This window comes from Notolepis coatsorum (assembly GCF_963971535.1).
Source record: "Notolepis coatsorum genome assembly, chromosome: 13".
Taxonomy (NCBI): Eukaryota; Metazoa; Chordata; class Actinopteri; order Aulopiformes; family Paralepididae; genus Notolepis; species Notolepis coatsorum.
The window spans coordinates 25,062,647-25,074,379 of record NC_140177.1 but is presented as its reverse complement, the minus strand read 5'-3'; the positions used below and the strand labels follow the sequence as shown (position 1 = coordinate 25,074,379).

General features: G+C 47.5%; 1 protein-coding gene across 1 annotated transcript in view; it reads left to right on the top strand.

The window, feature by feature from the left end:
* The window catches only part of LOC311239297 (receptor-type tyrosine-protein phosphatase F-like), a 226,449-nt gene that overhangs the window by 197,484 nt on the left and 17,232 nt on the right, over positions 1-11,733 (top strand). Inside the window, 1 exon segment of the mRNA XM_084327604.1 lies at positions 324-502. Coding sequence (XP_084183730.1) covers positions 324-502 — 179 coding nt within the window.

Sequence of the window (11,733 nt, the reverse complement as noted above, 5' to 3'; positions counted from 1 at the left end):
TGTTTACCTCAGGTCACAGATCACTAATGCTCTCTCTCTCTCTCTCCCTCCCCCTCTCTTCACTCTCTCTCTCTTTCTCTCTCTCTCTCTCTCTCTCTCTCTCTCTCTCTCTCTCTCTCTCTCTCTCTCTCTCTCTCTCCTCTCTCTCCTCCCCTCTTCTCCCCCTCTCTCTCTCTTTCTCTCTCTCTCTCTCTCTCTCTCTCTCTCTCTCTCTCTCTCTCTCTCTCTCTCTCTCTCTCTCTCTCTCCCCCTCTCGTCACTCTCTCTCTCTCTCTCTCTCTCTCTCGTCCTGTCTCTGGCTCCCCTCTCCTGCCTCTCAACAGAGATTGGCCAACTCCAAAGCTCACACGTCGCGCTTCATCAGCGCCAACCTGCCCTGCAACAAGTTCAAGAACCGGCTGGTGAACATCATGCCCTTCGAGTCCACCAGGGTGTGTCTGCAGCCCATCCGGGGCGTGGAGGGCTCCGACTACATCAACGCCAGCTGCATCGACGGCTACAGGTCAGCCCAGGACCGGCTCCCCCTCCTATCCTCCTCTTCTCTCACCTCCCTCGCCCCTCCTCTCCTCTCTTTTCCTCTCCTCATCTCCTCTCCTCTTCTCTCTTCCTCCCTCCTCTCCTCTCTTCATCCCTCCTCCTCCTCTCCTTTTCTCTTCTCTATCCTCCTCTCCTCTTCTCTCTTCATCCCTCCTCTCTCCCTCTCTCCTGCTCCTCTCCTCTTCTTACTCTTCTCTCTTCCTCTCTCCTCATCCCCTCTTCTCTCTTACTCCTCTCTCTTCTCTCTTCCTCCCTCCTCTCTCCCCTCTCCTTTTCTCTCTTCCTCCTCTCTCCTCCTCTTCTCTTCCTCTCCCTCTCGTCCTATCCTCTCTCCTCTTCTTTCTCCTCTTCTTTCTTACTCCTCTCTTCCTCCATTTCTCCTCTTCTCTCTTCATCCCTCTCTCCTCCTATCCCCTCCTCCCTGTGTGTGTACGTCCGTGGGCAATGCGGCCGGTTTTGAAAGTGATGTCTGTGCTCTGGCGGGTAGTGTAGGTGTGGAAGAAGCCTTGTATTCATCGTACACTCCCAGGTAAGCGCACAGGACAGTGTGGAAGATAGAGTCTGTGTAGCTGACATCCCGTTACTCTCCCTCCATCCCTCCCTCGCTGCCTCACCTCCATATCGATGCTGCCACGCGTCCTTGTGCGCTTTCTGGAGAGTCAGGGGCCTCCTAGAGGGAGGCAGATGAAGAAGTAACTCTCTCACACGGACCGATGGGTCCAAGTGGTTGAATGTTCTGCGGTATAAACGCCGTGCAGCATCAGATGGGGTTCAGCACCGTACAGGAGCCCTGACACCTGTAGTGGAACCGTAGGCATACAATTAGGTGGGGTTGCAGGGGATATGTCCCCCTCAATATTGAGAAGAGGTGAATTTGTCCCCCCCAAAAAATATATGAAAGAAAAGCCCCCTCCCCAAAAGAGGTAAAAAAAAATAAGGGGGTCAAAACATTTATAAACCCTTCTTACCTGTAACTATAGAATAAATATTTGAAAGCAATACAGAATGCCTGAGAGCCTTACTGCATTATATTCCATTATATTTGTGTCAGCGGGTACCTGAATGTTGTCATTTCCTTTACATAAATAAAGAAATGTCCACCATTAATTGATGCAGAAAGGCACAAATTAGTGCAGAAAAGTACAGCAGAATACAGGAAATGAAGATGTCCTGGGGGAGGACCACCAGACCCTCCACTTAAACCTGGCGGAGAACCACCAGACCCTCCACTTAAATCAAATCAAATCAAATCAAATGTATTTGTAAGGCCCGACCACACACGTTAATGTCCTCATGGGCCGGACACGTCTTCTTTAAACAAGTCAAGCAAGAAACATCACAATAAATCAAGAACAAAATAAAAACACCACGAAATCCAAAGTAAAATGTAAAATAAATAAATTAATGCAACACTCCCAGACATACCCCACGTGAAGGTAAGGAAAAACTCACAAAAAACCTAGGCAATAGGAAAAAAGGAGAGAAACCTTAGAAGGGCCATAAAGTGTTCCTCCTTTTTTTTTTTTACCAAACCTACACCCCTGAGTGGAACACTTGAACCTAATACATTTTATATGTATTACTGCATATCAGTTAGATTATCACTTTCTACTAATCGATTGATTAGGACCGCTGATTAAAGCTGGGTACCACCACAGAGGTAACGATTTTCAATCTCTTCTGAAGTCCATACATTCTTTTACCGAGTGAATAATCCCACCATACAAGGAACACCAAGACAGCTCTCTCGTAAAGACGGATCTCTCTTGTAAAGACGGATCTCTCTAAATTCACAAGACATTCGTATTAAAGACACGAAAACGCATCTAGAAAGAAAGATAGTGAAATACTGCACTAACAGAGGTGGCTTTAGGATTAAACTACTCCCAGCGGGCTTCACGACAGTCAGGTGCGTGTCGGCTCAGGGGGCGCGAGGCGAACGCCACGACACCAGATTGAATCACTCGATACAGCCCGTCGGGCGGGATAGCCTGGGTGACTTAACATTACTTATCTGTCCTGCAGAGACCCCTCCTGGGTGGATTACCGGCACGTAAACACACAGCCTTGCAGTTTAGAAGCAGAGCGGCGTGCGCCGGAGACCCCTGTGACTCAGTGTTACAGTAGTAATTGGAGTTTGACTTAAAGCCTGACCGCGGCACTTCTAGGTGAGCGTAGCATGTGGCAAAAAGGGCTGAAATAACAGTAACGTATAACAACAGTGACTCACTGTAGCTCACAGCCCCCGGGGTGTTAGGTTGCTCATAAGATATCGACTCCTGGTATGATAAAACTCTGCCTGGAATTATGCATAAGTCAGTGTCTTAGAAGACTTAGAGTATGGGATTCTTAATGTTGCGGATGCGAGAGAGAGAGAGGGAGAGTTTGGGCCGTTAGGCTACGTTCACACTGCAGACGAAAGTGGCCCAAAGTTGATTTCTTTGCTCATAATGTGACTCAGATATGAACAGTGTGAACGGCACAAATCACATGGAATCTGATCTTTTCATTTCTGATTTGGGCCACTTTCATATGTCAGATTTTATATTTTGCAATGCGACCTCAGTCTGAAACCGTCGACTTTCATGCGACTTTCACGTCACTCTATATTGTCCATCTTCTTTATTGTTCATAAAATTGCGGGTCAGTTCAGGAGCGTGACCAGTTCACACTGGAATCTGATATTGGCCACATCAAAAAAAGATATATATATATTGCAGTGTGAATGTAGCCTGAGGAGAAAGAGACAACAGTTAGCAGGTCAGTCTTCCGGCCGGTATTCGCGTGCCATGCAGAACGCAGGAATCCAGTCAAACAATGTCCCAATTCAGCCTCTTACGTGCACGAGCAGAAAGGTTGAGGTAGTTCCACATTCCTTGGTTCCTTGCGATCAACAAGGATGTTCCACAGAAATCACAGAACTCAACACCCACTGTGTCCCAGGGCTCAGTGGGTGTGTCCCAGGGCTCAGTGGGTGTGTCCCAGGGCTCAGTGGGTGTGGCCCAGGGCTCAGTGGGTGTGGCCCAGGGCTCAATGGGCAGGGCTGTCCATCATGGTTGCAGGCTGGCCAAAGCTGGATCCTTGGCTCCTGAGTGAGTTCTGCAATCTGACGTTTGTCTATGAAAGTTTGTCAAATTGAGACCCACCTTGATAACCTATTTCATCGTGGTCCGCATAATATTCCGAGCAAGCATGTGGTTATAAAGCATAAGTTCTGTAGGGAGTACGTCAGCGCTCTTACACAGAATAACACGTCAACACATGTTCCAAGATATGCACCCATGCATATAATTGTAAGAGAGACCTCCATTGATCCATCATTCGAATGCTTGGTTCAAGTCATTATATTCCATATTCTGCCCGTTTCTGTGAGCTGGGTCGAAAATCCACGTTCCTCTGTCTCTAGAGCAAGGAGGCGGGGGCAGACCAAGGACTCCTTTGTTCCCCTGGTGAGAGAAGGTGGCGAGATAGGGTGGACCCAATCCCAATCTCCCCCCGAAACCCGCGGTGCGTGAACCAATCGGAGTCCGGAGGAAACTCCTTTGAACTTTCAGGCTGAGGGGCCTTGGATGCTCTCATCACGCACCTCCACGTCTAGGACCCGGTGGGTTCAATCAGCCTGGTCAGCGCCCGCCGGGGGTCATAACGTCTCACCCTCACCGTACCAACGTTTCAAAGGGTGCCTCGTGTGTGGAGCGCTGGTTGTCCTCTTAAGTGCCACACGCCGCCTCACGCTCCTCCTCCTCCTCCTCCTCCTATCAGGTGGTTAATGAGCGCTGCTCCTCGGAGGACAGCCCTCCATTGTCACTGTGTAAATGCTGTAATTGCAACAAGAGAGTGTCTTAATGAAGAGTGTGTTCCAAACTCCTCCCCTCCCCTCCCTTCCCGTCTCCCCGATCTCTCCCTCTCTCTCACCCTCTCCCTCTCTCTCTCTCTCCTCCTCATCTCTCTCTCACTCATCTCTTTCTCTCTCTCTCCCTCTCTCTCTCCTCCTCATCTCTCTCTCACTCATCTCTCTCCCCCATCTCTCTCTCCATCTCTCTCTCCCCCTCATCTCTCGCCTCCATCTCTCTCCTCCTCACCTCACTCTCGACCCCTTTCTTTCTGTCCTCCTCTCTCTCTCTCCCCCTCCTCTCTCTCTCCCCTCCTCTCTCTCTCTCCCCCTCCTCTCTCTCTCCCCATCTCGCTTTCCTCCTCCTCACCTCACTCTCCCCCATCTCTCTTTCCTCCTCCTCACCTCACTCCCCCATCTCTCTTTCCTCCTCCTTACCTCACTCTCGACCCCTTTCTCTCTGCTCTACCTCTCTCCCAACCTTCCCTCTGTCATCCTCACTCACTCTCTCTCTCTCTCTCTCCCTCCCCCCCCCCCCCCCCCCCCCCTTCCTCCTGTTTGCCGTGGCGGTGGCTGATGCAAGGCGCTCGGCGTCGGGGACCCTGTTGTGTTCACTAGCAGCGTTTTGTAATTAAGCCGCTCCTTTAAAGCCCAGGCATAAATACAAACTAAACAGGGGCCTCCAGTGCCCTTCACCCCCGTACCTCCAAGAACAGGAGTAATATGCTGAGCTAATGAGGGGGGGGGGGGGGGGGGTGGAGGGAGAGGGAGAGGGAGAGAGAGAGAGAGAGAGAGAGAGAGAGAGAGAGAGCGCTAACACTGTGTCCTGAAGCTCTGCAGTGGTGTGGAAGATGACGCAAAGAGAGAGAGAGCGAGCTCTGCTCACCTGGAAGCTGGATGGAGAACAGTGCTCTAGTGATATCAGTAGGATTTTCGGATAAAGTATTATTTTTTTTATTAAGTATTATCTTTCGCCCAGCCGTTCAATCAAAATGGTACCGTAGATGGATCCCACAATGTTAGCCTTTTAGGGGGGGGGGGGGGGGGGGGGGGGGGGGTAAGACTCCAGAATGCCCCCCCTATCTCTGTTTAAAGGACACTGAATCAGAGCTGTGTGGCTGTTGTTTAAACAGCATGGGAACGGTGTGTATGAGTGTTACTGTCTAGCGAGAGACGCTTGTGGCAGCATTTTGTATAGCTCTCCTCTCTTCCTCCTCTCCTCTCTTCCTCCTCTTCCTCTCTCTTCTCTCTTCCTCTCTCCTCCCTCTCTACTTTCCTCATCTCCACTTCTCTATTCCTCCTTCCTCCTCTCCTCTTTTCCTCCTCCTCCTCTCTCTTGTCTGCCTCTCGTTCCACAGGGAAACAATCAGAAAAATAAACTACTAGTTTATGTGGGTAGTCTGGTTGTGTGGTTGTGGTAGTCTGGTTGTGTGGTAGTGTGGTTGTGGTAGTCTGGTTGTGTGGTAGTGTGGTTAGTGTGGCTGTGTGGTAGTCTGGTTGTGTGGTTGTGGTAGTCTGGTTGTGTGGTAGTGTGGTTGTGGTAGTCTGGTTGTGTGGTAGTGTGGTTGTGGTAGTCTGGTTGTGTAGTAGTGTGGTTAGTGTGGCTGTGTGGTAGTGTGGTTGTGTGGTAGTCTGGTTGTGTGGTAGTCTGGTAGTGTGTTAGTGTGGTAGTCTGGTTGTGTGTTAGTGTGGTTGTGTGTGTGTTAGTGTGGTTGTGTGTTAATGTGGTAGTCTGGTTGTGTTGTTGTGTGTTAGTGTGGTAGTCTGGTTGTGTGGTAGTCTGGTTGTGTGTTAGTGTGGTAGTCTGGTTGTGTGGTTGTGTTAGTGGTAGTCTGGTTGTGTGTTAGCGTGGTAGTCTGGTTGTGTGTTAGCGTGGTAGTCTGGTTGTGTGTTAGCGTGGTAGTCTGGTTGTGTGTTAGCGTGGTAGTCTGGTTGTGTGGTTGTGTTAGCGTGGTAGTCCGGTTGTGTGGTTGTGTTAGCGTGGTAGTCTGGTTGTGTTAGCGTGGTAGTCTGGTTGTGTTGCTGTGGTAGCGTGGTAGTCTGGTTGTGTTAGCGTGGTAGTCTGGTTGTGTGGTTGTGTTAGCGTGGTAGTCTGGTTGTGTGGTTGTGTTAGCGTGGTAGTCTGGTTGTGTTAGCGTGGTAGTCTGGTTGTGTTAGCGTGGTAGTCTGGTTGTGTTAGCGTGGTAGTCTGGTTGTGTTAGCGTGGTAGTCTGGTTGTGTTGCTGTGGTAGCGTGGTAGTCTGGTTGTGTTAGCGTGGTAGTCTGGTTGTGTGGTTGTGTTAGCGTGGTAGTCTGGTTGTGTGGTTGTGTTAGCGTGGTAGTCTGGTTGTGTGGTTGTGTTAGCGTGGTAGTCTGGTTGTGTGGTTGTGTTAGCGTGGTAGTCTGGTTGTGTGGTTGTGTTAGCGTGGTAGTCTGGTTGTGTGGTTGTGTTAGCGTGGTAGTCTGGTTGTGTGGTTGTGTTAGCGTGGTAGTGGGGCGGGCCATACTTTTTTTTTTTTGGAAAATCAATCGAGTGGGGTGTCTAAAATACGTGTTTTTTTGTGGGGAATTCAAATATGGGATTATTTTTACAATCGGATAACTCCTACCTACATTGTTTTGGATTTCAAAATGGCCGATTTGACCATTTTTCACCCCTTGGCCATACATGGATGCCAACATGAATCTTAAGGAAATCCTAACATGCAAGGTGTCTAAATGATGTGTTTCTTAATGGGGAATTCAAATATGAGTTCATTTTTGGGATAGGATACCTCTAACCTACATCATTTTGGATTTCAAAATGGCCGATTTTACCATTTTTCACCCCTTGGCCATACATGGATGATAACATGAATCTGAAGGAATTCCTAACATGCAATATGTCTAAATGATGTGTTTCTTAATGGGGAATTCAAATATGAGGTCATTTTTGGGATAGGATAAATATAACCTGCATAATCTTGGATTTCAAAATGGCTGATTTTACCATTTGAACCCATTGGTATTGTATTACAAAATTGCAAAGATAAAAAATATATGGGAAATCATTTATAATGACAAAGCCATCAAATTTATTAACAAGTGAACTGTATATAACTGGATACAACTCCAAAGATCAATAATAATAATACTAACAATAATAAATTGTATTTGTAATGCACACAAACACCTAAGTGCTAAATCTCGATTTCCTGACTTCTTGAACTTTGCCAGGTTCCAATATCTTGATTGGACTCATTCTTGGATGGCAAGATCTCCTACTGTACTGCTTTAGCCACCAACCTACAAACACAAACTTAAAGTCAACGTCAGCCATAAATAGGTGAGCTCTTTCCAGAACTACTCAGCAGAAACCTCTGTAACCATTTTAACAAACGTCTCAATGTAGCCTATTGAGAAAATCCATGGGGCTCCATCAATCATCTATCTTCTTAAATTTGATCAGGTTGCACAAGTCCTGCTTGGATTCATTCTTGGACATCAGCCTCCTGCTGGTCTCCTGAGCCCTGATCCCTCCATCCCTTTTTTCTTATGAAAAGTACTTAGCAGAGGCCTCAGTCACCATTTTAACAACCCTCTCGATGCTTTGTGTGTGGCAAGGCCAGTCGAGAACCTCCATGGGGGTGTTGATGAAGTTCTTCACCTCGGAGGTGCTTAGGGAGCAGGTGAGAGGTGGCTCTGACACATCTTCTGACCAGCTGATTAAGCCACCAATGCTGGAAGCGTCACTATTGATGTGAGGTGTTCTTCTGATCCTGACACAGGAGTCTCCCAGCTGAGTGTCTGGATCCCCCTCTCCCCTGATGGCCAGGATTCTCTCCACCCCCTCAATTCTCTCTTTTTGATCCTCAGAGCACAGCAGTGTTTGGAGGATGGCTTCACTGTGGGCATACCAAGCAGATCTTCTCACAGTTGGCATCACAACATCCAGCACCTCCTTCCTCTGAGACTTGAGGCAGTCCAGCTGAAACAGGATGTGCCTAGGCCCTTCGATCCAGGAGTGCTTGACCTTCATGTTGAACCAACATGGATAATACACTCCAATGATGAATTCCACAATGCATTGTAGATTATTCAGGTTCTTTCTTTTAAGTTGATGCTTTGACACCCAGAGCCTGAGGAGTCTGTTTGCTGTGGTGAGCCAGCGGCTGTGGTTTACCGGTCCAATCTCCAGCAGAGCCAGCCTTGCAGAAAGCACTCCATCCCTGATTGCACAGACCAGCTTATAGCCATAGTGTTGATCAGTTGAGAGATCTTGAATGATCTTCTCAGGCAGCTTGATCAGCGGAGGGCCAAGAAAGATCCTGGTGAAGTTAGGATTAATCTCCAAGTCTGTAACAGAATCAAGGAGCTGTCCTATTGGCCCAGACAATTTGTTGTCTGACAGAGTAGCCCCATCAACTTCAACAATGAGACGGCGCAGTGGAAGTTCACCAGTGTGCAGGTTGCACACCAACCAGACCAGCTTTCTCCCCAGGTGCAGCTCCAGCTTCCGCATTACACCTGCCTTCACTCCAGTGTTGACATTGGTCGAGTCTCCTCCAATGGCCCACAAGGTCTTATCAGAACCTCTCTCTTTCAGCCAGGCAAACAGGACCTTAGCAATCTTCTCTGCATGGGACTCCTCTTTAGTTGCTTTCTCTGGTGTAAAGTGGAACAGATAGTTGCTGCCAGGCTCACTAGCAACACTATAGTGTTCTTCCTTGATCTTTGCAGGAAAAGATTGGTCACTGCCCTCAGCTTCCATCATCACATTGGTCATGTCAATCCGCCCATCAAAGAGGATACAGGAGATCCCCCCCTCTTCCCTGCACTTCTCCTCAAACTCTTCCCCCAGCTCTTGCATCAACTTTTCTTGTGCTCTCTTAACCTTGTTCTTATCAATCACTTTACTTGTGTCATCTTCTAAGATGAGTCCTGCATCAATCAGAGCTGCAGTTGCTATAGCTGCAGTTGGCCTTAGACCTATGCCATACCTTACACTAGCAAGGGCGATGTTTGGAATCTCATCATAATTTTTCCGTAGCTTTGCTGAAGCTGCAGGGTCAGTTTCAGGAATGAGCTCAACTTCAGGGACTGTAAGGAAGCTCTCAAAATCCTTCCTGGCAACCTTGTCTGCTGCTGCAAAGCTTTCTTCTTTGCCCCTTCTCCTTTTCTCTGCCTTCTTTTCCATCCCCTGCCTTTCCAATGTTTTCACCTGTCTCTTGTGCTCAGGCAGATCAGCTCCAGCCATTTGGTGTGGTCCTTTACTTCCAACCTTTTCCCTCTGTCCCTTGATGTAGGCAATATCTTTCACAGGAATCTTTTTGTCTTTGCTGCAGCAACAGTTAATGTTCAGATTCATGTTGGCATCCATGTATGGCCAAGGGGTGAAAAATGGTAAAATCGGCCATTTTGAAATCCAAAATTATGCAGGTTAGAGTTATCCTATCCCAAAAATGACCTCATATTTGAATTCCCCATTAAGAAACACATCATTTAGACACCTTGCATGTTAGGATTTCCTTCAGATTCATGTTGGCATCCATGTATGGCCAAGGGGTGAAAAATGGTAAAATCGGCCATTTTGAAATCCAAAATTATGTAGGTTAGAGTTATTCTATCCCAAAAATGAACTCATATTTGAATTCCCCATTAAGAAACACATCATTTAGACACCTTGCATGTTATGATTTCCTTCAGATTCATGTTGGCATCCATGTATGGCCAAGGGGTGAAAAATGGTCAAATCGGCCATTTTGAAATCCAAAACAATGTAGGTAGGAGTTATCCGATTAGAAAAATAATCCCATATTTGAATTCCCCACAAAAAAACACGTATTTTAGACACCCCACTCGATTGATTTTCCAAAAAAAAAAAAGTATGGCCCGCCCTAGCGTGGTAGTCTGGTTGTGTGGTTGTGTTAGCGTGGTAGTCTGGTTGTGTGGTTGTGTTAGCGTGGTAGTCTGGTTGTGTGGTTGTGTTAGTGTGGTTGTGTTGTTGTGGTAGTCTGGTTGTGTGGTTGTGTGCTCTGGTGACCAGCAGAGAGAAATAATTCCTCTCCTCATCTGTTCCCACTCCTCATCTCACTCCCCACTCTCCATAGTCTCTCCTCTACGTCTCCTCCTCCCCCCCCCCCCTCTCCCATTCCTGCACGTATCTGCTCTCTTTTTCTTCTCTTTAATTTGGCTCCTCACTCTCTCTCCCTCTCTCCTTCACTCTCTCTCACCCACCCCACCTCTCCTCTCTCCTCTCATCCTCTCATCCTCTCTCCTCTGTTTTTTATTTTATTATTTGTGTGAGCGGGGCCCTGAGCACACTCTAATCTCCCGGTTCCACATTAGTGCCTCGCCTGCAGCACCTTCATTAGTTGTTCACCCGTGGTTTGGCTGATTGTGAGTGTGTATGTGTGTGTACATGCAAGCGTGTGTGTGACAGTCTATCACTCACTGTGTGTGTGTGTGTGACTGTGCATACACATGAGCGTGTGTGCACCCTTGTCCCGCCTGCGCGGAGTGCGCGCGCGCGTGTGTGTGTGTAAATGCACACTTGCGTGCACCGTACACCCATGTGAGAATGTATGTGTGCGAGTGAATTATGTGTGTGTATTGCATGTTAGATTACTCGGCGCGCTCTGCTCGGCGCGCTGCTGCCACCTGGTGGTCGTCGGAATCACTGCCCCTCTCGCCCACCGCCTTGAGCCAAAGTCACATAGGACACTAGCACACAGCTCAGCCCGTGAGGACATCATCTCAGCCTCCGTACCACAGACACAGGCCCACACACCACCGTCGGCTCCGAATGAAAACACCATTCATAGACGTCCTTCCTATACATAACACCATAATGCAGAGTTTAATTCAAAAGAGCTGCATATCCAATATGGACCAAGCATGGTAATATTCATGTTCATTACACAACATTTCCCAAGTACAGTACAAATGACATCCTCTAAATATGAATATTTCGTGAATTATATATATATGGATATTTTTTAATTAGATGTTTTAAAAACAACCAACCGCTTTGATATTAGACAACAAGCTTCACTTTCATGTCAGTGATAATTTAATTCTGGAATAAATACATGTATATTCATCTAGCTTTTTATCACTTGTGTCTTATGTTCAGTGGAGCATCTCCTCTACTAGTCTATTCTCTCTTCTCCTCTACTAGTCTATTCTCTCCTCTACTAGTCTATTCTCTCTTCTCTTCTACTAGTCTATTCTCTCTCCTCTGCTAGTCTATTCTCTCTCCTCTACTAGTCTATTCTCTCCTCTCCTCTACTAGTCTATTCTCTCCTCTCCTCTACTAGTCTATTCTCTCTCCTCTACTAGTCTATTCTCTCCTCTCCTCTACTAGTCTATTCTCTCTCCTCTACTAGTCTATTCTCTTCTCTCCT